The sequence below is a fragment of the Bos javanicus genome, chromosome 1, assembly GCF_032452875.1.
Source record: "Bos javanicus breed banteng chromosome 1, ARS-OSU_banteng_1.0, whole genome shotgun sequence".
NCBI classification, from domain to species: domain Eukaryota; kingdom Metazoa; phylum Chordata; class Mammalia; order Artiodactyla; family Bovidae; genus Bos; species Bos javanicus.
Genome location: NC_083868.1, coordinates 75273866 through 75300339, shown reverse-complemented (window position 1 = coordinate 75300339; position 26474 = coordinate 75273866). Strand labels below are relative to the sequence as shown.

The 26474-nt window shown below is 38.3% G+C and overlaps 1 protein-coding gene across 4 annotated transcripts in view; it reads right to left on the bottom strand.

Moving 5' to 3' along the window:
* Positions 1 to 26474, bottom strand: part of FGF12 (fibroblast growth factor 12) — a 613285-nt gene that overhangs the window by 237310 nt on the left and 349501 nt on the right. For all 4 annotated transcript variants that reach the window (XM_061412889.1, XM_061412878.1, XM_061412869.1 and 1 more), the window contains one exon: positions 2692 to 2802. In XM_061412889.1, the coding sequence (XP_061268873.1) occupies positions 2692 to 2802 (111 nt within the window). The remainder of the gene's footprint in view (positions 1 to 2691; positions 2803 to 26474) is intronic.

The following is a 26474-nucleotide window of genomic DNA, read 5'->3' as shown; positions in this document are numbered from 1 at the left end:
CTACATGGAAATAAACAAAAAAAAAGTCAAATTCAGGATAGTTGTTATACCTGGTACTGAAGGGGAAAAGTAGACTCCACCATTTCGAAAGAGCATACTGGGGCTTCAGATGTAATGATGTTTTTAACTAAATGTTAAGCCAAGGGTTGGGTATCCAAATGAATTTATTAAGTCTTATTATTTTGTATATTTAAGCTCCTTTTAATACCAACCTGTCAATTAATGTATGCAGTAGTTTATTTGAATAAAATATAAGATATTTTAAATTTGTGAACTTAGTTTCTAAAAGTATGTGACCAAACGCAGTACCTTCAGTGTGTGTGTCATGCATAATGCCATTATGCCCATAAATACACACATATATAATACACACACATCTGTTTGTGTATGCTGCTGCTGCTGCTAAGTCACTTCAGTCGTGTCCAACTCTGTGCGACCCCATAGACAGCAGCCCACCAGGCTCCCCTGTCCCTGGGATTCTCCAGGCAAGAACACTGGAGTGGGTTGCCATTTCCTTCTCCAACGCATGAAACTGAAAAGTGAAAATGAAGTCACTTAGTCGTGTCTGACTCTTAGCGACCCCATGGACTGCAGCTTACTAGGCTCCTCCATCCATGGGATTTTCCAGGCAAGAGTACTGGAGTGGGGTGCCATTGCCTTCTCCACTGTTTGTGTATAAATGTATATATTTACATGTGGTTATAGATCTACATTAGCCATTGACACAGCATTTGGAGAGAAAGCACTTTCAACTATTTTTCTAGAAAAATAGTAAGTGTTTCTGTTAGTGGACTCCACACTTTCACCTCTCTGCCATTGCTCTATGATAAATGTCATGCATTCACAGGACAGCTGTCTGGGTTACAGTTGCATCCTATTAAACTGAGTATGGCTATTTGGCTCACTTGAATCTATCTTCATAAATTTATAATTTTTCAATCTTTTTTTAAGTTGGGTAGCTGGTGCTGACAGAGGATATTAATGCTTTCATCTCCAGCCACCTCATCTTATAGAAAAAGAAACCAGATCAAGGGATACCTCAGAGACAGCAGGGGGTGACACAGCTAAGTAACATCCTTGATTCTTTCCATCTATACTTGTAGCTTCACTAAATTTGCATTCAAGTTGAGATGCAATAAATGGAAATTATACATGGAGAGGAGAGCATCCTTATTCATCTGGACTCAGGGAAAATCTTAAATCATTTAAAGAATGCATTTCCACAAACACAAACCAACAATGCAAAACACAATAAGTAAATCAACTCCTCAGCAGAAAATGGGCTGAAATTCTCTATAATGAGATCTTTCCTTTATTGTAATTCATATTTTGTAACATGTAACATTAAGTAAACAAAGAATAATTTAGAAGGGGTGGATAGGAGCATTTTCACACTCTAGGGATCATAGAACTTTCCTCAGATTTGTATTTTTCCCTGGTGGCTCAGATGGTAAAGAATCTACCCAAAGTGCAAGAGATCTGGTTTCAATCCCTGGATTAGAAAGATGCCTTAGAGAAGGGAATGGCTACCCCACTCCAGTATTCTTTCCTGGAGAATTCTATGAACAGAGGAGCCTGGTGGGCTACAGTCCGTGGGGTCGCAAAGAGTTGGACATGACTGAGCAACTAACACTTTCACCATAAAATATCAAGCTTTTAGATTACCTTATTCAGTTGGACAGAATGTCAATCTGACCACAAGTGAAAGAAAGAAAGAAAGTGAAAGAAAGTCTGACCAAAAAAAACCACATCTATCAGAAGACAACTCAATTGGGTATAGATTTAATGAGCATTTACTATGTGACCAGTGACCAGTAATAAAGATCTAGCAGTGAATACAGACAAACTTTGGGAAACAATATAATGTCCTACATATTTTTAGAATAATAGGAATTTCCTCCCCAGGTACCTATATATGATTATGCAGAAACCGAAAGGTACCATGAGAGTGGTCATTCCTGACTCTGAGGCTTATATTAAAAATGCTTCTTAAATGCAATTACACTCTGTCAGACTTTGATGATTTGGTAATTATCAAGCTTGTCAGCCCTATAGTTAAATTAGTTAAACACTATTTCCAGAGATGTCATCAATAATCTTTTAATACTTGGATTTCATTTCAAAAAATTGTAAACAAAATTGCAGTTCAGTACTGATATTTATCATCTTATTATCATATAAACTGCAAAATATAATATTTTAATATAGTTTTCTTTTTAAATCAATAAATTTGGCCTCAGTCAAGATAAAATAACATGTAATATACAAATGTATATATTCAATATTTACTTTGAGAAGTAATTCTTGTCTTCCAGAAATGATGTTCTAAGACTTATTATGGTATTTTTACTATTTGGTTCTAGGATTAAAACACTACCTTGAGCTGGAAGGTAGCCTTGTTTCTGTGAATACTTAACATCGTTCTGACTACAAACAATGGAATGAGAGGAAATTCTTGTCCACTGAGTAGTCAGAACTCCTTCAAGCCTCCTACCTTCTTATTGAATACATAAGCTCTATACATTACTGTCTCTTTGCTATAAGAATCATACCAAAAAGGACAAAGGAAAAGACAACTAGCTTACTAGTAGTTGAACAGTTCCAAAGGCAGCCTGGCCATGCTTTAAGTCTAAGAGACACTAAGCCATACATCTGATTGTAATTGGATTGCATGAAGCTAATGTTCCTTACTGTAGTCGCTGTTTTCGTCCTTGGTCCCATCGATGGTACCATCTGGGTGCATCTGCAGGAAATATCCCTGCTGGCTGAATAACCTTGTCACAATTCCTTTCAGCTGGGGTTCTGCAAAACAAAATGAAATGATTATTCAAGTTTTTATTTGGTTTGCAAAAATGCACACTTGCAAATTATCAAAAACATCCCCGAAGTCAATGCATAAATGCCAATGGTTTAAATACTGAAGTAACTATTTGGAAAGGAGGAATTTTGGTAACATAGCTTTACTTTTTCTTCTTTCTAAAGGCAGATCCATAATATTCTGCAACAGTAAACCAAATGTAAATGAACAAAAGTGAAAGTGAAAGTCACTCGCCGTGTCTGACTCTTTGTGACCCCATGGTCTATACAGTCCATGGAATTCTCTAGGCCAGAATACTGGAGTGAGTAGCTTTTCCCTTCTCCGGGGGATCTTCACAACCCAGGGATCGAACCCAGGTCTCCCACACTGCAGGCTGATTCTTTTACCAGCTGAGCCACAAAGGAAGCCTAAATGAATAAAAGCTAATTATGATTAGGAAAATACAGAGGTGTGCTAAAAAGTGAGTTATTCTTCTCCCTTGTGTGTCTAGTGTCTGGCTTCAATATACCACCAAGCTTGTGGTCCCATTCCAGAATACTGTTCAGACCAAACTGCCAGTGTAATTCCTAAGCTTTCAGCAGTCATAATCGGCTCCTGGAAGACTTCTATTTCTGCTGAATGATAACTATCTATCAGAAACCCCTGGTTTTAAAATTCTAATCAAATTCAGTCTTGGATGAGATCCATAGAATAAAGTTAAACCCTCCATGGCCATGAGATGTCACTGGAAAGTATGTGGAAACAGATTTCACCTTCAGTAAATACATCACCAGAGTAAGACCCAATACCATGTAAGTCATTTTTCCAGTACAAAAAATAAATAAATAAAAATCAAGCCATATATATTTCTGTAAATATTTCAAACTAGATGTGGTCTTTGGCTTTTAAAATTCCCTACACCCTAATACCATCAAACTGATCTTTGTATAACACATTTGAATTTTTGTATACCCACTAACCATAAATATTTAAAGCTTTCTCACTGTGGTACTAGCTGCAGCAACAATCTATTTTCTACAATATCACTACCATCTTTGTTTCTACTTTAGTGTTTGGTAAAAATTAGACTACTGCAGCACACTCATAGGGGGCTTCCCAGGTGGCTCAGTGGTAAAGAAGCCATCTGCCAATGCGGGAGATGTGGGTTTGATCCCTGGGTCAGGAAGATGCCCTGCAAAGGAAATGGCAACCTGCTTCAGTATTCTTGCCTGGAAAATCCCATGGACAGAGGAGCCAGGCAGGCTACAGTCCATGGGGTAGCAAAGAATTGGACAGGAATGAGCGATTGAGCACATACACACACAAACATGCACCATATTTACTGTCCTAATTATTCCATTAAAATTAGTAGTAAAAGAAAAATGCTGCTTCTGTTGACAAAAAAAATGAGGTAAGGATGGGACTCGTATGATTGGTGATGTAGTTATGCATTATCTTCAAAAGAGCAATCAAAGAATTTCAACTGAGAGTCAGTTCCTTCACCAACTTATTAAATCAATAATAATTCAGATCTCTTTTGGGTGGGGGGGCAGGCAATATGCTAAATACTGTGTGTTAAACTAAACACACGTATTGATGGTTGAATCTAAATAAGAGTTCCAGTTAAGGATTCAGTGCAACAAACTCTTTGGGAACGGACCTGCTCCCTACAACCATCATGTCTTTTACACCTACAACTAGATCACACATACTTGGGAATTCGAGGCAATGCCTGTATAAACATATCTTCTCCAAAGCAGTCCTAAAAGTAGAAAAGATGCCCCTCCCAGAAAAAAAAAAACAAAAAACTGGTAATTATGAAGCAGGGTATTAAAGAGAACTAAACTGGAAAGTAGGCATTCTGATTGATAACTGTGTATTAACACTGTGGGTTAAATAAATTCAATATATTTAAAATGTGTAGGCATTACATAAACTGGGGCTCTGTAACAACCTAGAGGGGTGGGGTGGGGAAGAAGATGGCAGGGATATTCAAGAGGGTGGGGGACATAGGTATACCAATGGCTGATTCATGTGGATGTTTGGCAGAAACCAACACAATACTGTAAAGCAATCATCCTTCAATGAAAAATAAATAAATTTAATTAAAAAATAATCATTTGTATGCCTTAATTTCCTCACCAATAAAATCTGAAAGGTAAAGTAAGTGATTTTTAAGTCCCTTCTATGATTCTCTATTGATGTTGAGCAACTATGACTTAAAGTCTCTTTGACTTGAGAATCTTCTTCTCTAAAGAGTGCCAGAAATCAAACCACAGATTCATTCTGAATGTGTTGTCTCCATGCGTGCCCCCCCACCACCCCCAACAAGGGATATGTAGGAGAGCACATATTAATAGCTAGCTAACCTCAATGCAAAAATATATATTTGACCCCTACCACCTATCAAACACTACCAACCTTCTCAGGCTCAGTTCCAAATCACTTCCCCCAGGAAGACTTGGCTATTATTAAGTGTGAGTCACTTTTATAATCAGAGGAAATAAGAATGTCTGAGCTTCTTCCATAAGGCTAACTGGTTGACAGGTAAATGCTACTGAGGTACATTCAACTCTAGATTTGCACTCAGGAGACTCAGCTTTGAACCACAACTGCTGTGGGGTCTTGAGCAAGTCACTTAGTATCTGAGGCTATTCTCCTACCTGTATAACAGGAAAAAATAATTCTTATGCTATCTATCAACATTTAGAATTTCAGATGAATAAATAAATGTAATAGTGTGAAATGAAAAGCCTCATAATAATATAAACTCTAATTAAGGTCTAATTTTTCAACCCTGAAAATTGAGGAAACAGTTTAAGTGAGATAAAGGGAGCATTTTACTAATAGACTTACTAATAGTCTCCTGATTTGCATTTTAGTAAAATATTAATTGAGTTCTTAATGTCACAAAAGTAACCAAAAGACTAACAGCAGATGATAGAAAAGGACAGAAGGAAGGAAAGGGACAACTGTCTTATAATTCATATTTTATTTCTAATAAACTTGATCAGATCACGTTGAGAAGTCATGCTTTGGCTGGTAATGAGACGCATGGCAGCTGAATCATTAATGTCTGAAAATAATTGGTTTTGTTTTTGTTTCTTTCCATGCTCCTCTTTCTGAAGTGGTAATTAAGCACTTCTTTTGCTTTGGTGAAGCTATCTGTTTTTGGGGACCCTGTGAATTCAGGTTAGTAACTTCTGTTCAAGATAATGAGCATTGAACTTGTACATCAACCTTGACTGCCCAGAAGCAGTGCCAGAACAAGGTCAGAGTCTGGGTTTTAATTATATGATGATTTATGAAAGTGAATGTTTTACACTATAGCTGTTTCAAAGGAGATCTGATCATCTATTAAACAAATGCTCTGAACCTAGGACGTGTCATAGAAAGCAGTATGGCCTGCCTGACAGGGCTATACCTTTATTATCATCAAACCCTATCAACCTTTCCAGGCTCAGTTCAAAATCACCTCTAGCAGGAAGATGCGGCTGTCATAAGGGAGGATCACTTTTATAATTGGGGGAATAAAAGAAAGTGTTTTGTTGTATTTTAAAGAAAGAGGTTTAAAAATGAGACCATTTTTTGGGACATCTAACATTCTGGGTGCATTCAATAAACATGCTTCATATTTTTCAGACTATGCTTAGGGATCTAGCAAATCAGTAAGACCCATGCTGTCCTCAGGGAGCACCTAGTGTAATGCATGAAACATACATATATATAATACTAGTGCGGATAACTGTTAAACTATGAATGGAAGCAGAGTGACATGATACCATAAGGAGCAAGGGACTAATTCTGTCTTGAGGTTTGGTGAAGGCACCTCATCTGTCACTTGAAGAGTGAATGCACTTTCACAGGCAAAGAACCCAGAGGAAGAGCACTGCAGACAGACAATGGGTAAAGGGAAAACTAGCATGGCAGACTTTGGGAATGACGCAGAATCTGGCCCAGGTATAACATATGGCAGAAGTTTCCAAACGCTGACATGTAAGTAACTGCCTATTCTCAACAAATGTTCATAGGTCAACAGTGAAATAAGAAAAATAAGGTCAATGGAATAAGTTTTATTAAGCTAATTTTATATTCAATTTATATGCTTCTCCTTGATTCTAAGATTCTGTTTTCCATTATATTTTCATTTTTTAATGAAATGATGGCTATATTATTAGACGGTGAGTAGACCATTTTATTAGTAGATGGGTTTGGTTTATTCCCTTTTGTACTCTGAAGTAGTGTAGCAAACACTGCTAGATTTTCTCCAAAATCCATTTCCTCTTTTTCCTGGGCACCCAGCTAGACCATATGTCCTAGCCTCGCTTGCAGTTCGGTTTGGCAGATGAATGAGTGTCATATGGAATGTTAAGTGGAAGTGATGTGTGCCATTTTCAGGCCAAGGCTTTTCAAAGCAAACATTCTCCTCCACATTTTCCCTTCCTTATTGCTGGCTGGATTTAAATGACAAAGCCCTAGAAGATGTCAATAAAATAGGAGAATTCTGGTGGAAAAAAAGACTACAGCCATCAGAAATATCCACCCTGGACAGTTAGGTGAATAAGAACTAGCAGTGGTTGTACATAGTGACTTCCTTCCTAAGAGAATATGAAAAGGGGATGGAGGATGGGAGGTTACATCACAGTGCAGAAATCTGACAAATAAAATGCTATCTCAGCCAGGGGGTCAGGGTTAAGGTCAACAGTCATGAAACATGCCGATAGCACCTATCCTTGATATGACGTGAATGGCACTTTGCCTCTGGGATCTTTCTCCCCAAAACCCATGACCCCAGTCTAATCATGAGGAAAACATCAAACAAATCTCAACTGAAGGATATTCTACAAAACAACTGACAAGTACCCCTTGAAACTGCCAAAAAATTAAAAGATTTAAAAAAAAAAAAGAAATTCTGAGAAAATGTCACAGCAAAGAGGAGCCTAAGGAGATACGACAACAAATGCAATGTGGTGTCCTTGATGTGACCCTGGAACTGAAAAAGGACATTAGGCAAAAGTTGAGGACATCTGAATAAAGTATGGACTTAAGTTAATCATAATGTATCAATACCAACTAACTGTCACAAGTATACCAAATGAATGTAAGATGTTCATATGGGAACTAGGTGTAGGATACATGGGAACTCTTTGTACTATTTTAATCTTTCTATAAATGCAAAAGCATTTTAAAATAAAAACTTTATTAAAAATGATCATTATAGCCACAAAAGCAAGTAAAAAATGTTACCTTCAAAGAGGTTGGTAAAAAATTAGGTAAAGCATAGGACCTCAAGTTTAGCACTGATTCCCTTCAGGATGACGTGGCAATTTCCACAGAATGTTTGACTTCAAAGCCACTCAGAAAAGCTGATACCTGAAGGAGTTATCTAGACATTCCTGCTGCCTTAATGTGTGGTGCTATAAGGTTGTTAGCTAAGTATATACTTGAAATCAGAACACAGTCAGAGCCGAGGGAACCTGATCACAGATCTCAAATGAATACTAGATTGCAGGAATTAGAATGAATTTTTTTTGACTTGAAAAGGAACTTGGAAGCCAACCTTCATTCTTCAAAATACCTTCTTTCATTAACATCAAAGACAGAAAATAAAAACTGAGCCTCAGAGGGAAAATGTCTTGTCCAAGGTCATCCAGCCAACACATGGATGAGTTAGGATAAGACTCCTTTCCAATATACTGAATGAACATCAACATTTCCTTTCCAAAGAACATCCATGACATAATCTGTAGCTTGTGTGGGTTTCAGAACTGGGACTAGCCGGGGTTGGGTGGGTGAGGAGAGGAAAACAGAGAAGAAACGAGGAGGAAGGGGAGCACCTAGGTGTGCATCAGTCACATCAGTTATTGAAGTGTGGGAGTGACAAAGGAAAGGGGTTATGGGAAGCTGCAAGAAATATATGTGTGTGTGTGTGTGTGTGTGTATGCATATATTTGATATTAACATATCTGTACACATACAAAACATGTCAATATAAAATATATATTACATATTGTTGTTTAGTCGCTAAGTCGTGTCCAACTCTTTGTGATCCCATGGACTGTAGCCCACCAAGGCTCCTCTGTCCATGGGATTTTCCATTTCCTTCTCCAGGGGATCTTCCCAACCCAGGGATCAAACCCGTATCTCCTGCAATGGCAGGCAGATTTTTCACCATTGAGCCACCGAGGAAGCCCCATATATACATACATATAATACTAAAATTGGATGTGTTTATCTAGGGCCAGCCTGTTCAACATTTGCACCTAAACTTAGAGAAAGTGTCCCCATGTAAACTCCAATGTAAGATAAAAAATATAAGAGTGATCCCAATTTTTTTATGGAAGTCATATCCAGACAAGTAACAGTACTTATAATAATAATAATATAATATTATTGGCTGAACCCATCTACTTCCCACCAGGCATTTCCTCATGATTTTACTACAGTTGTATCTGATACTCACTACTGAACGTGTAAGGTACTTTTTCTCCTTGGTCAGGTGAGATGATCACGATTCACTTACCCAAGGTTATACAACTAGATTCTCCAGGCAAGAATACTGGAGTGGGTTACCATTTCCTTCTCCAGGGGATCTTCCTGACCCAGGGATCGAACCAGGGTCTCCCACATTGGAGGCAGACGCTTTAACCTCTGAGCCACGAGGGAAGCCCAGTTAAGGAAGAGAGAGCCATTCTCCAGCTCTGTTGGGTCCCTTTAAGAAAGACACTGGTGAAATTGAAACATGTCCAGAGGAATAGGAGCCAAATAAAGAGGGTACAAAGGACTGTCACATGAAGAATGGCTGAATGAACAGTGGATATGCAGCCTGAACAAGGGAGGGCTCAGGGGACATGAGAGCTGTCCCCACTTTCTTCAGAGTAGAAGTAGGAAGACAGAAGTAAGAAAAGGCCAATTTGTTCTGAGGAGCTCCACAGGGACAGACAGAACTAGGGCCAGTGGGTGAACATTATGGGGAGGCAGGTAAAAAAGGACCTTTCTGTAAACTGTATTCACAAAGAGAACAAGCTGTCTAAGGAAAACAGTGAGTTTGTTGGCCCTGGACAGAAGCAAACAGAGACAAGCAGAAAAAAAGCTACAGGTCAGGACAGCAACGAAGGGCACAGAGATCTCCGAAAGCTAAGGCATTCTGCGTGGCAGTGAGAGGTCCTTTCCAGGCCTGAGGTCCTGGAAAGCTTGAGATAAGCCAGATGGCGGTTAACACAAGCTCACATTTCTACTTCTTAGTGTGTGCTTAGAACAGGGAATTGAAAAGACTGTTGAACAAGCATCCTGCAAATGGAGAGGTCTTTGTAAATGTTAAGCGTGCTTTGTGTGGTAATTTGATGGCTTTTTTTTTTTTTTTTTTTTTAATCAGTCTCTGTGGGCTTACAAACAGACTCTCAGTATCAAGGTTTAATGTTGCCCATTTAAAGGAACTGAGATTGAAGAGGTTGTTAAATTGTGATTCTTGTCGAGTGCTTCTGGGCCTCATACTGCTGCAGATTTCAAAATTAGATTATCAGGGTTGGAAATTGTTCATAAACAGATATACTTCTGACAATCACAGCTAAAGGGTATAGACTAGGGCACATTTGCATACCATACATCAAAGCCCCAGACAAATCAGAGACTGATACAGGAAGACACTCGAAAGAGGACAGAATTTATCTAGACTTTTGAAAACACTGCAAAAATGACAGTCACACTAAGCTGGGGGAATTTATTCAAAATATTTGTTTAGGAAAAAAAGACACAGGCCTGAGACCCCCACATTCACTCAGGAGACTGCAGTGAATGAGGCAGAGATGCCATATCATGGGAAGTCACAGAACCAGCAGAATCTGTCTGCTCAGTGGGGTGAAGACTGCCATGTCTTGTCCTGGGTCCTCAGTCCTCTAGCAGGTCAAGTGAAGGTGACAGATGCCTTCAGCAGTTACCCTCTCTAAGACCACAGAAATCCCCTGTAACAATAATAACTGAAAGAGGACTCTATCTATAAATGCAAATCTATTTTCTCAACCAGCAGATACTAACAGCACATTGTATCCAAAAAACAAGTATGTACTGAGCACCAGACTTTCCAGTGGTTATTCTAGGTAGAGGGGATAACTAGTGATATGCTCATAAAACAGCTCTTGAAAAAAAAAAATGCCCCAAACCTGATTTTCATGGGACTTATTTCTAAGGGGTCAATCTTCCCACCATGGCTGATTTACAACTATCATTTGACCTCACTGGATGCAGAGCTGAAGCAGACAAGATGCACATTCCAGGTTCCAGCATAGCGCTGAGTACAACAGAGCAAAAGCCATGAAGCTTACATTCCAACAGGGAAGACAAGATGGAAACAAACAATTCATATACAACAGTTTTCTGTTGTAAAGGTACCGTGACAAAATGAAGGCGATGGAAAAGGATGGAGGGTCCAGGAGATGAGAGTGTTACTGTGGACAGCACAGCTAGCAGCGGACTTGACCAATACCTGATGAAGAGAGGAGCTAAGAGCATCCAGAAACAGGGACGGGAAATGCAAAGTAATCCTAATGCTTGAAAAGACTGGGAACCAGCAGATGAGAGGCTCTCTGAAGATCCTCCTCTCGACCAGGAGCTGGCAAACTACAGCCCTGCTGCTGCCAATTCTGTAAATAAAGTTTTATTGGAACACAGCCCATGCTCCTTCATTCACACATTTGCCCCTGGCTACTTCTGTGCTACAACAACAGAGATGAGTACTTGCAACAGAGGTCCTACAGCCTGAAAAGCCTAAAGTATTTACTAACAGGCTCCTTCCAGAAAAAGTTGGCCAACCCTTGCTTTAGACCCTGATGATGTAGTTTCTGCTGCCTGAAATGCACACCTCATCTGCTGCTTAGGCCCAGAACTGCTCCCCACCCCTTCAGGCTATCTTCCACTGGGCCTTCCCTGACACCCTGAGGCTAAATTAATCACTCCCTCAGGCACAGGCGAGGACTCCCCACACTGTCACAGCTGTTTGCTTATGCTCTGTCTCCGCTGCTGAACTAGGTTTAGCTCCTCGATGGCAAGGACCTTGAATGATTCACGACCCTGTCCCAACACCCAGCACAGAGCCAGGCACAGAGTAGGTACAGGGTGTTTGCATGTGGACAGAAAGGAGGTAAGTGATACCTGGGATTTTCCACTGTGAGGGTGACTTTTAGAGGAGCTCCTCATTTGTAAGAGAGCTGTGTAAAGCCTTTGAATACTTTCAGTGCCTTTCCTCCCCTTTTCAGTCTCAGCCCCTCCACCCTGAACACAGTCTGACAAGCACAGCAGCAGCCTCCATAAACTGAACAGACTCCAAAGCCCTGAGTTGCCTCCCACTTCAGCGGCAATCAAGTGACCTTGAGACAAGCAACTCTCAACCTTCATGCTGCCTCAAAGCTAAATGGAAAGAAAGGACACAGCTTTCCAAAGTATCCTCTTCACTAAAGCAGTCTGAGCTGGGAAGATGGGGAAGATCGGAGAAGCAGGGCAGGGAAATGCCCATCAGATGGGGTTTCTGTGCTGAGCCAATTTTATTCCTTGTACCATTAACCCTGTCCCTCCCAGTTTCCTCTCTAGAGGAAGATACTCGTGAAAATTTAAAATAACTCAAATACTGCCTTCCAACACGCACTGGGTGCTGGGTACAAAGATGAGTAAGATGCAATTCCTGCCTTGACAGCACCCACAGCCTTGTCGCTGAGGCACACACACCATAAACCATAACCAGTGAACAAGGAAAGTGCTGTCCTAGAGAAACAAACAAAACGCCATGAAATCACAGAGCAGGGCTGCTAAGCTGACCAGGGGTGGTGGGATCTAGGACAAGAAGCAGTAAAGAAAGGCTTCAGAAGTTGAAGCAACATTTCAGACTTGGCCTTGAATAGGCAGGGCAGTTGTACTTTGAGCAGTTATTAGCAGGAGGGCCAGCCCCATGTGACGCACAAGCTGAGCATATTCAGAGAGTGGGCAAGTGCACGAGAGAGCCCAGGGTATGAGGAAATATAAGGGTGCACACAGTGGCTGGAGGTGACAGAAGGGAAATATGGATCCAAGACACTTGAGGTTCTTTAAGGTGCTAATAACATGTATTTTATCCTTTAAAACAATGAGCTCCAAACTCTTTTGAGCATATATCTCTATCTGTGAAATGTTAAATCTACAGCCTCCAGATGAAAAGAAGCAGGGCCCTGTGAGGGCTTCTCAGGACAGAAACCATCCCCTGCAATGGACCTTTGCTTAACTTTTGTCTGCAGAAAAACTTTAGTCAAAGGAGAAATTTAATCAGAAAAATGAGAAAATACAGAAACAAAAAAAAGCAGTCAAACAAGACCAAATAATCATAGCTTAGTCATTAAATAAAATCAAGGACTTTTAGTTCCTCATCAAGGACGATAGATAATCTTCGGAGCCATATCCTTTGAGCTGTTTTGTAGACACTGAAATCCAGGTAGAAGAAGTTAACTACCTGATGACCAGGCTATAGCCATGATACAAGCTGCCACAGTTCTGAGAAATGGCCCCAGAGCAATGGGAACAAACCGACCCTGAAACCGAAGACTAACTGTACCTTGAACAGTCAAGAGGAGGCTGATAGACCACACGACTAATTTCAAGATGACTGTGGCTGTCAGAGCTGCCCGTGCTGTTTCTGCATATAGCCCCTCCCTCTGTCCATGCACCCCTGAAATTCCCCTTTAAAAAGCTCTTGTCCAGTGATTGTCAGGGGGAGTTGGCCTTTGGACATGAGTCTACTCTCCCAGCCAGATGCCAGCCTCCAAAATAAAGCAAACTTTCAAAACAAACTTATGGTTACCAAAATGGAAACAGGAGGGGGGAGGGATAAATCAGGAGCTTACTATTAATATACACACATTACTATATATAAGGTAGATAACCATCCAGGGCCTAATGTATGTAGCACAGAGAACTCAACTCAGTGTTCTGTATTAACTTATATGGAAAAAGAACCTGAAAAAAAAATGGATATATGTATAAGTGAGTCAATTTGCTGTATACCTGTAACTAACACTGTAAATCAACTATACTCAAATAAAATTTTAAAAAATCCAAAGATACTAATAAGATTAAAAAAAAAAAAGCAAACTTTCTTTTCCATAAATCTGGCCTCCTGCATATTGGCTTTCAAGTGACAAGTTGCTAGACCTGAGTTTTGGTAACACATGTATATATATTTATTATTTGTAAAGTACATGCAGGTACTACTACATACATTATACATATATTATAAATTAAAGCTCAAATGCTTAAAAAATACCAATACTAAAAACACACAAAAATAAAATATCCACATAATAAACGTTTGTCTTTTTCCACCCACTTTAGAGAAAGACAAACATCAGTAGTATGGAATCAGTCAATAAGGAAACTGAAGGATTTTAAGCCTGGGGATAAATTATGAGGGCAGTATTTTAGAAAGCCATGCTGGAGAACAACAGAGAAGGATGACTTAGAGTGCATGATGCTGTGATCCTAGAAGCCACACAGGAAGCCACTGACATATAGTGAAGCCTTAGGAAGGGAGCGGCAGTGAAGGTGGAGAGAAGTCAGCCTGAGGACTGTTGGTGCTTGGTGGGCTTTGGCTCTGGAAAACTGTATGACCTCTCCTTCTCCAAATAAGAATCTATCATTAGGCTTCTAAGGGAGCCCTGTGTCAGTGTAGAATACCATGGAATATCATGAAATATGAGGGTGGAAAAAGCGTAATGTGAGCATTCCTAGGAACCCAAATGACTTCTTTGCCTTTCTAATGATTTGCATTCATGAAGGAGGGTTTGACTCTGGTCACCCTCACTGAGTCACAGCCCTTGGTCTTCCTTACACTATCATCCAAGGAAGGGGACCTGAAATGAGCCTCGTCTTCCAGGCAACTCAAGAATGAGCTCCAGAGAATGAAAATCATGAGATATTTCAAACAGGAAGGTAATCCTACAGTCTGAAGATTTTAGAACCAGAACAGTCCTTCAAAATGATCTAATTCTAAGGATGAAGAAGCAGAACACAGAAGAGAGTAGAAACTCCATTACAGCTAATACCTGGAATTGGGGCTTTTTAACAGACCATGATCCTTCTGTGCTGTGTCCCTTTAAATAAAATCATTTTTTCATACCTCTCACAGGTGTCCTGGCCTTGTCCCAAATGAGCTGTGTGGTATCCAGAAAGCTATTTCATTTCTTTGTACACAGGCATACTTTGCTTCTGGCGAAATCGTTTGAATGACTAGGACCTATTTCTGAAGACTGTTCTGAGGAATTATGAATATATACTGTACCAGTGGGAAGTGGGAGGGAAGTTCAAGAGGGAGGGGACATATGTATACCTACGGCTGATTCATGCTGATGCATAGCAGAAACCAACACAGTATTGCAAAGCAATTATCCTTCAATTAAAAATAAATAAATTTGTTAATAAAGAATATACATTGCACCAGTGGAATGCAGGGACAATACAGGGGTGTGGGAATGGGAGGCACAGACAATTTGGTGTAAGACAGGCTCAAGGATGTATTGTACCACACAAGGAATATAACCAATATTTTGTAATAACTTTAAATGGAAAGTAATCTTTAAAAACTGTAATAATTTTTTTAATGTTTTAAAAAAGAATACACATTGTAATTTGTTCAACAACCTGCAAGTAGCCTTGATTGTGTAGTAGATTTAACTCTCAAGATAGAATTAATGTGGTTTGGAAGCCCCATATTAGGAGCAGTAGCAATGGGCAAATTCTCCTGAGTTTCATTCACTGATAACAATTGCCAAGCATTTACCGCATACCAGGGGCTTTCCAGGCAGTGCTAGTGATAAATAACCCGCCTGTAAATGCAGGAGACAGAAGAGACGCAGGTTTGATCCCTGGGTCAGGAAAATCCCCTGGAGGAGGGCATAGCCACCCACTCCAGTTTCTTGCCTGGAGAATTCCATGGACAGAGGAGCCTGGTAGGCTACAGTCCTTGGGGTTGCAAAGAGTCGGGCACAACTGACGGGACTTAGCACACACACACTCACGCATACCACATACCAAGTGGTATTTGCCTGGACTATCTCTTTGAATTCTCAAAGAAATAATTGAAGGCAGATATTGGGCCTTTTTTTAGATTAGGAAACTGAGGCTTACAGAGGTTAAATCACTTGTTCTAAATCACAGAGGTAATAAATATCAGAACCAGGGGTCGAAGCCAGAACCCTCTGCTCTGTACACCTTCTCCCTGCTAATCAGTTGTCTCATGATGAAATCTAACATGCTGATACTCCTCTCTTCTTTCTTTTTGGTGATCAGCCCACAGAAATGGTAGAAACCTATGAAGTGATGGACCTAGAATTAACAGCAAATGCTAAGCTGGAGTTAAAACTTTTGGCATCCCAGTACAAAAAGGAAAAAAGAGGGAACGGGGAGTATAGACACTTCCATACATCCAAATAGTCTTCTGTAATAATAGCATCCTCGCTTGGCATAGAAAAATCTGCTCAGTTAGGCTTAAGGCCTCTTTTTCATAGACACATCTTTTGGCACCAGAAATAAATGAACAGAGGAGCACAGGCATGACAGTTCCCTGACATCAGAGGAGCAGCACTGTTAGACCTATCCTAAAACTGTCGTGTATCTCAGAGGAAATCTTTTCATCCAAATTGGCAAGCTTGGGGAATTCCCTCATATACCACAAATCTAAATTACCTGCAGGTAAAGTGCCATTGTTGTAAAATGTGATCTTTGTCTGTCATCTTTTTTATAGTATCCACCAAGAAAAATCTGCAAAGTCAACCAGAGAGAGTTGAAGAGGTAATAATATTTTCTGCAGAAGAGCCATTTAGAGCACATTCATCAGCTTCAACTCAGCAGCAAGTTCAGGCCAGGCAGGATGGTGCAATGTAGTACAGGTCAGGAGATCCAGACACCTGGGGTTTCTTTCCAACTGTTGGCTCCTCTCCATCCCCACCGTCAACACCCTGATCCAGGCCATCACAGCTCCCAGCTAGATTCCTCCAACATTCACCTACACTCCTACTCTATTTCCCTTCCAAACCACACCATTACTGCAGAGTTAATATTTTACAGGATAAATTGGATCACATCACTCTCCTGCTTAAACCCTTTCATAGCTTCCCATTTCATTTATAATAAAACATCAAACCCTAAGCATGGCCTGGAGAGCTTTGCACCATCTGGCTCCTGTCTACCATTCCATCATCATCACAATTTACTTTCTCCTTGGCTCGCTAAGCTCTAGGCACACGTGGCTTCGTTCCCTTCAGACCTAAAGATCTTTGCACATGCATTTCCCTTTGCTTGGATTGATTTCTTCCTAAGACAAACTCAGGTTTTAGCTTATATGTCACTCCATAGAGGTCTTGCCTGAGCCCCCAACCTAAATCTGCCTTCATATTCAGATTCTCTGCCAATACATTAATTTTCCCCCTACATAGCATACATCCTAATGTGTAATTAGATATCTATTTTTCTTTACTTGTTTAATATCTATTTCCTCCTCTATAGCACCCATGCGGGTGAGATTGTGTTAGTCTTACCCTTCACATTATACCCAGGACTCAGTGCCATTAACACAACATAAGGAGCAAACACATATTTGTTCAAGGTACTGGTTTCCTCTCTCTAGGATTCAGATTTCAACTATACAATGACAATTTGGGAATAAATCAGTGGCTGGAAATTTATAATCCCAGAAACCTAAGGGACTTATAAGTACAAATAGAGACAACAAGCTCTTTGCAATGAACTAAAGTAAAAATGAAAAAATTATATTTAATAAGAATTGTTTAGATATTATATCACCATATATTAATAAAGATTGTTAAAATTCTATTTAAAATGTAATCATACAAACTTTAATAATGCAGTTCAATAATTACATGATATAACAATAAATACATTAAAAAATAGAAATAGTTATCAAATGTGGATGGTACACTTGTGATGTAAATACGGATCAAATTCATATTTAAGGTATATGCTATACCTCAAATTCACCTTGGGAGGCTCTCAGTTGCTTTCAACTTGGAAGTAACTGAAAGAGACGTAAAGGAATTGTCACTGTGAATGATTCTGAGGGGCCGTTATAGATGCATAGATGAAAAATTCCATGGACAAAGAATGAGCCCATGGTATCAGACAAGAGTGTCAAGACAGTACTCGGAAGAGTTATCATGGAACACCCATGGAAAAACAAAAGCAAAAAAAGCCTGATTCTCTCCTGGCCAAAGCCAAGAAGCACATACCTCAGGGTTCAGTGCTACGGGGATTATTCATAGCCAGTGATTCTCCCAAATTTTGTAGAGGAGGCCAGCTTGACTTTAATACCATTACCTACTTAAAAAATTGCCAATGGTTTCCCGTTGGTATATGACACATTCTAGTAACAAAAGACACAATCTGTCAACAAGTAAAATTTTAAATGGCCATATGTTTGTTTGGAAAAAACAAGTAAACATTAAAAATACATTAAATTTTATCTGTGTGCTACAGAATTAAAATTTCATTTTCTTTTGCAGGAAAAAAATCATTTTTATTTGATACTTCAAAATCTTTCACTTTGTTCTATAAAAAAACAGCTTAATTTTAGAATCTCTGTGTTTTGTTTCTAAATGACGAGTTAGAATAAATGTGAAGCTCTTTCCAAGTATTCACACAAAACCCTGCATGTGGATCATCTTTATTGTCATAAAAGGGAAACCAAATTAGATAGAATGTTCATGAGACTTTCTCTTTTAAGTTTCCATTCAGGCTCTATAAACTTTCTGATGTACTGTATAAGAATTCTGATCAGTGATTTTAATTTAAGTTTCAGTGAAGTTTACCTTGATTACAATTTGCAAATTAATTGTAAGTTTACGTACGCATTAACAAATTCCTTTGAATTCTCTTTTCAACAGGAAATAAATATTTCAAATATGTGAAAAATAGATAATAATAACCTCAATAAATGAGTTAACATGAACCAGGGACTACCAAATGATTTTGATTAAAACCTTTTATTAATTCAAACTTTACAACAGTCCTACAAGGATTTTTTTGGTTTTGTTTTTGTTTGGTTTTGTTTTTTTTTTTCTCTTCATTTTACAGTGATGAGATTAAGGCACAAAGAAATAAAGTAATTGACCAATTTCCCACATTTCATAAATAAAAGGGCTTTTATGATTTGAGCTCAGGTAGTCTGGCTCCAAAACCCACAGTACAGGCTTCCATTCTCCGCTATCTCTCAAATATCTATGAACTCACCATCCACATTTAATGAAGACTAACATTTTCCATAATTGCCTCATCTTTTTATATAATTAAAATATCCTAAGCATCTCCTTAATTCCATTACATTACCTTCCGAACCACCCTCCACCACATTTCTGAATTTGGTATGTGTAGTTTCTTGTTCATACGTTTGCTCCTTTACTCCCTCTTTATGTATCCCCCCAAAATACTTAGTGCCATTTTGTGCATTGTACATTTTTACATAAACAAGATGTTGCTGTGTGTACCATTCATCAATCTGATTATCTTACCAACATTTTATAAACATTGCATGCTTCGATTTTCAATTTTCATCCAATCCAAAAGTTCCTTAAGAGATGACTATAATCACTTCACATTCATTGTAATTTCTGATTTAGTTGTTTTTATTTCCATCATCATAGTTTGTGTTTCCTATTTACATTACATTTCTTTCCTTTTTTACTCATCCTTGTATGAGTGCATGCTAATTCACTTCAGTCATGTCCAATTCTGTTCTATTCCACGGACTGTAGCCTGCCAGGCTCCTCTGTCCATGGGATTTTCCAGGCAAAAATACTAGAGTGGGTTGCCATGTCCCCCTCCAGGGGACATGACCCAGGCAGTGAACCTGCCTCTTGCATTTCCTGCTTTGGCAGGCAGGTTCTTTACCACTAGCACCACCTGGGAAGCCCTTACTTATCCTTATGTTCTTTCAATTGGGTTGATTTAGTTTTCTTTATTCACTTCCTAATTTCCCCCTTGTCTTAATTTGGAAAGTACAGTCTATTCCCATTAACTTAGTGGTTACTTTAAATATTTTTAACATAAATTTGTTATTTAGCAAACTCCAACTATAAGTGTTACCCCTGAGCTTCTACCAAATAATGCATCTTCCAAATATAAAATCCTCTCATTTCATTTCTATCACTGAATAGACATATAGTTTCTTTTTAAGCCCATGAAAACTTTGCCTTAGGATCTTTATTACTGATTACATAGTAAATATAACATGCTTTCCATACTTTTTGCTCACCATTGTACTTTTAACCCCTTCCCTCTAGATTCAACTTTGCCTTTGTGAAGCAATAAGAATTTGGAGAAGGAAATGGCAACCCACTCCAGTATTCTTGCCTGGAGAATCTCATGGACAGAGAAGCCTAGTGGGCTACAGTCCAAGGGGTCGCAAAGAGTCAGACACGACTGAGTAACTTGGCATGACTTGGCACAAGAATAACTTGTAAATGGTAAAGCTTCTCAGTCTATGCCATGGCAATTTCTTTTCTCTCTCTCTTTTGAATTGTAGTTAAATGGATGTGCTGTATCAAATGATGGTTACTTTCTCCCAGCATTCTGAAAATACTATCCCATTGTCTTCTAGCAACCATTATTGCTGATGACAAGTCTGCAGTAGGTCAACCTATCATTCACTAGTGGTTAATCTTTTTTCTCTGGTCACTTTTAAAATATTTTCATCTTCACTGTATTATGGTTTTACTACAATTCAAATGAGAAATTATTAAGAACTTGATGGGATAAGGTTACATGAATTTTTCAGTTCTGAAAATTGTTTTACGTCTTTCCATTGTAGATGATCTAACATTATATTTCTCATTTTCCAGAACTCCTATGTCATGCATGTTGGAACTTCTCCTTATATATCCAATATATCTTAAATTCTCATTCAGTGATTTCTACCTCTCTGATCCTGAGTGATTTCTCTGATTTCATCTCCAATTCAAATATTTTCTCTTCACTTGGGTATAGTTTGCTTTTGAACACATGCATATTTTTTTCTTACCACTGAAATTACTATATTGCTATTTTTATATTTGGAGTCTACTTTTTTCCATACTGCTCTATTTCTGCTTACAATGTCTGCTTCTTTTAATTATTACATATTTAAAACTTTCTTAATTTAAAATTTAGTTTAGATTGATCTAGTATCCAGAATTCAGGGATATAAATTCTACAATTAGTAGTGCTCTGTCTTTGCATGGTTTCTATTTAAGATTTTCTTAAATCAAAGTTGTTTTGTACTGCCTTGAACTGTGAAACCATGAGGAAGGATTTACATTGGCTTGTCATGATACTTTGTGGATGTCTTCAACTGCAGAGAAGTTTTTACATGAACTTCTCAGACTGGAAATCTTACTTAACAGGAAGGGTTGTTAATATTTTAAAATGTGATTTCAGACCTCGCCCCAGGAAGTGGTCCTGTTCAAGGTTTCTAATTCCTTACAGGTAACACTATAAGGTAACACTAACAACCTCATGTAAATGTCAAGTTCCTTTCAGTTTTCCTTGACAGGTGGAGAATGTTCCTAACTCACCATTTTTCAGACAGAGCAGTGTCTCTTACACATTCCAGTCTGCCTAACACAGATCTGAGGACCTATCCCTTGGGCATGCATGCAGGCTAACCCCAGTGTCCAACTATTGATTCCCATGCCTGGTTCTATAATCCCCCATGAGGCACATGAAATCAGTTTCTGCTCATCTCCATGAATATAAATATCTCTTCATTTCTGGCAGCCGAGGAGTTCCCCTCTTTGGTTTTCAGCTCAACTATGCATTTCAATTTTTGCTGTTGTTGTTGTACTCTCTCCAGCAGAACCATCTATTTTTAAATGGGAAGCAGAGTCCTTTTGTAACAGCTCAGATTATAATACTCAAAGTCTTACCATTTAAACATCCATGTTTCCTATGCTTTCTCTCTTTAACAAATGGCACATAACAAGGATAACATTGAAACTCTGTAATCTTCAAAACCTTCATTGGAGTTAGACTGTGCCATCAAATTAAGAAAAAACCAAGAAACACCTTTAAGGACTAAAGTCACAAGCACACTTATCTGATCTCATCTATGTGTCAGAGAGCCATTCATTCAGTAATCGAGAGCCTAACAGAGCCAGGAACTAATAATCAAGAAGATTGGAGTACAGTAGGGAGCTCATTAATCATATGTTTCTAAATTTTAAACCTGAAAGGATAAGTAACTTTTTAAATTGTATATTTGATTGCTTTAAGGAAAATAATACATATAAACAGATATCATTTTTCCTAAAGGACTGCAAACCCCTAGTTGAGAAAACAATCTTATTCCCTTTCTTTATTTTACAAGTGAGGGGGTAGAGCCCCAGTGCAAAAATAACTTTTCTTATATTATACATTCATCAAAATTAGACCCGAGCTTTCTCCTAAATATTAAAATAGCTTTTCTAAAAATTCAAAGGTATGGACATGACTACTTCGCACTTAGAAGCTGAACAAATAAATCCCTGACTCTTGATAAACATAATTTTAGTAAGCTTTATTCAAGATTTCTAAATGCAATAGAGCCAGCATTCATTTTTTATCTTTTAAGAAAATGGCTAAGAACATTCCATAACTGGTGTAAGCGTATATTCTAATTTAAAAAAATAATATTTATTTGTTCTATCTTGCATTCTTAATCTTCCTTCCAACTCTGCAGAACAAGAAACACTTCTTATCTAGCTTCAATAATTCATGCCTACTTTTTCTCATGCATTGTTTGCTTTAGTCACTAATTCATGTTGACTCTTTTGCAACCCCATGATTTGTAGCCCGTCAGGCTCCTCTGTCCGTGGGATTTCCCAGGCAAGAATACTAGCATGGGTTGTCATTTTCTTCTTTAGAGGATCTTCCCTGACCCAGGGATCGAACCCATGTCTTCTGCGTCGGCAGGTGGATTCTTTACCACTGAGCCACCAGGGAAGCCCAACTAGGTAATAAATACATATGTATATGACTATCCATGTAATATGTTAATAAATACAAATTATAACATACATTCTGGAGATAACCTAGGCAGAATGTCAAAAATGTCTCTTTGTACCCTGATATCTGCAGTAAGGACAAAAAGAACACTAAAAACTTTAACTCTTTTAGAAATATTCAACAAAACAAGGATATTTACAAGTGACTACTTCCTAGAATAGTATGTTTTACACCCATAACACAGCCATCACACACACACAAATAATTGTGGATTTTCCTTAAATTTTACATACCCAAGGATACTGCCTTATTTACCTAGTTTAACGATATTAGTTTCTAGTTACTACACATTGGCACAAGTACACTATCAAAAGAAGTCAATAGAAAGAACACTGGGTTAGAAGTCAGAAGGTTTAAGTTCTAATCCTTGCTCTGCCACTTAGGCAATTCACTTCATTCTTCAGTTTTCTCAGGTAAGATTAAAAGAGTTGGATTGTCACAGTGATTTCTAGATATTTTGTTTTATGGTTTTAAAACAATAATGGTGATAATTATACGGCTTTAGGCTTATGATTTTATTATGTTTTAGTTATTGGGTACTGCAAAATACCCAGATTTAAATAGATTAATATACCACAGTGATGTATAACAGAGATTTTTATAGCATGGTGCTTGGGGGAAAAAACAGTCAGAAATTAATAACAAGATTTAAATTAAAGGCTGTGCCAAAAATCTGTAAGAACACTAAATCATTTCCAACTTTAAGCAATAATAATTAATATCCACTAATAATTAAGTGGGTGATGTGTAGTTTCAGTTCCAGGTGCCCAAGCTTCCCTTTCTTGTCTCATTATTAAGAATTACAACCAACTGTGCTGCAGATAAACCTTTAAGCAAAGCATATTTCATCTGTTTGCTTAATGGACTGGCATCTTCTTGGAATTCAGAGTACTGGAACTTAATATTGGTTGTGAGATAAATTATGGTTGACTTCAACATCCTCTCTCTCACATTGGGAAAACTCTCAGTCTATTTCACAGTCTGAAACTTTATTTCATTTGCTTAAGTGAAAACATTCCAAATGACATTCTAGAATCCTAGAATCTAGAGGATACAGGGAAGGTGGTTATCAGGGTAGAAACTGGCAAGACAAAACAAACAAACTAAACTATAAACACTATGGGAGGGTAACAGTGATGCTATTTCAAAAATGGTGTCTTGTCTAGGAATTAGTAAGACAGCAAAATAACCCGGGGGAATCAGCCCCTAATTTTTCTAGTAAGGATTAAATAGAAGTCCTTACAAGCCTTTACACAACATTGTTCAAGGCAGTTACCTCATTATAAAATGGCTTCCCTCTTCCTCAGTGTATAGTAGCAAGGGAAAGAATACTGTGTTCTATAAGTCAGTGCTAGCCAAAGATGATATAATGCAAGCCACATAGGTAATTTTAATTTTCTAGCAGTTATATTTAAGAAAGGGAAACATTGCGAAGTTATTTTAATGATATTTTTATTTAACTTAATATATCCAAAATATGTAATCAACATAAGAAGTATTACTGAGATATTTTGCATTTTTTTCTTCATGCTATGTCTTCAAAATCTACTGTGTATTTTTACAATCACAACATATCTCAACTTGAACTAGCCACTTCCAAGGGCTCAAAAGCCACATGAGTTAATGACTCCCATATTGGACAGCAGAGTTCTAGATAGGTGCTCATCTTAACAGATACATTTCTCCAAAAAGCGACGAAGTGCCTGATACATAAAACAAGAATTATCTGAGACCATATCATGATTCCTCAGAACAATTAAAACCAATAACAATAACCAAAGATCACATAAGTTCTGAAAAATACATTATCAAAGGAAGATACAAGACAAAAATCGTATCCCAGGGCTCCTGCCTACCTGCCTGCCTTCTTTCCTTCCATTCTTACATTGGTCCTCCTTCCACCAACACTCTGGCCTTGGTATCATGCCAAGAAATACAAATGTGAGCAAAACAGTTAAGGTCAGAGCCCTCATGAAGATGACCATGTAACAGGAAAGAGGAAACCTAACTAAATAAGTCTACAGTAAATTAATTACAAATACGAGAAGTGCTCCAGAGGACTCCTGGCAGTATGGTGAATGAACCCTACCTAGCCTCAAGGGAGTTGCTGTGGACTGAATGTTTGCCTCTCCCAAAATTTCCATGTTGAAACCTTAACCTCTAAGGTAACAAAATTAGGAGGAAAGGCCCTTAGGAAGTGAACCAGTCATAGGGTTCTGCCATGAAGGGGACTAATGTTGTTATAAGAGGTTCTAGAGAGATCCCCTTCCCCTTCAACCCTGTCAGGTTACAGGAAAAAGATAGCCATTAATGAGGAGGCAGGCCCTCATCTGACACTAACTCTATGGATCTTGTGATTTTAGACTTTCTGGCCTCCAGAACTGTCAGAAGTCAACCATTTTATGGCTTTATGGAATTTCTGTTTTAGCACCCTGAACAAACCAAGACAGGACTAAAACATAGCTTCCATCAGGACATAATATTGATGCCGAAGGAGTCCTCAAGAACAAGGAGGAATTAGCTTGATGGAGCACGTGGATAAGGAAAAATGTGGGAAATGGAAATGAATAACATTCTACATGAGGGCAGCAATATGAGAGAATAGTTCAAAGACAGAAATGACTCTGATGAGTTTAAACAATTTAAACAGTTGGAATTTAGAGACTAAGAGTATGAAACATAGCTCGAGATGAGTTTCAATCACTCAGAATGTTATAAACCATGCTGAAAGAAGCATGGAGTCATTTGAGGAGCTCTGGACTAAAGAAGCAGAAGATACACGGGACACATAGAAAAAGCACTTTAGGGTATACCTCTTTTTGTACTTACTCATCAATAATCCACTGATACAGGAGGTCTACCTATACCCAGACTGGCCACCTCTTTCCCACCTATGCCAATGGTGCAGAACTTCAAAGACATAGCTATAAAAACCTAAACACCACTACACAAATATAGCTTTGATTTTATGTACCTTTTGTCCAAGAATAACAGCCTTAATTTTCTTAGCAATTATTAGTGTGTTCTTCAATACTGTCTATAGCAATAATAAAATACAATACTATAAAAAAGAAATCACAAATCATTCAAAGAAAGCAACTAGCTTGCCCAAGCAACAGAATTCTTTTTTTCCTCCTTTGCTAACACTAACCTAGAACAAGTAACCAACTCAAATAAATTATGTAACATTTATCATTATATAATTTATATGGATTATTTTCCAAATACAGTATTCCAAAACCTATAATTATAAAATTTAGATTGTAAAAATGCCCTGTAGAAGGAAAGCCTGTATTTTAAACTTTAACTTTCACAAAGAGTAATGGAAAGACACTGAAAACTTTGGAGAATAAAGATGACATAATCTAACCCATATTTCAAAGTCGCAGTAGAGATTGCAAGAGAAATAACAGATTGAAGGCTAAGCAGGGAGATAAATTAGAAAGTAACAACAGTAGACCAGTCAAGGGATGACAGACTTTGATAAGTGTTTGGAAACAGAAGGTAGTTTAAGATGTAAAAATGTCTTGACATAGTTATTAATTGCATGGAAGCAGAGAAGGAGATGCATGAGAGGGCAGTACAAACAGAAAGTGTAGGTATGGAACCATGGCACCACCAGAATTTTCTTATA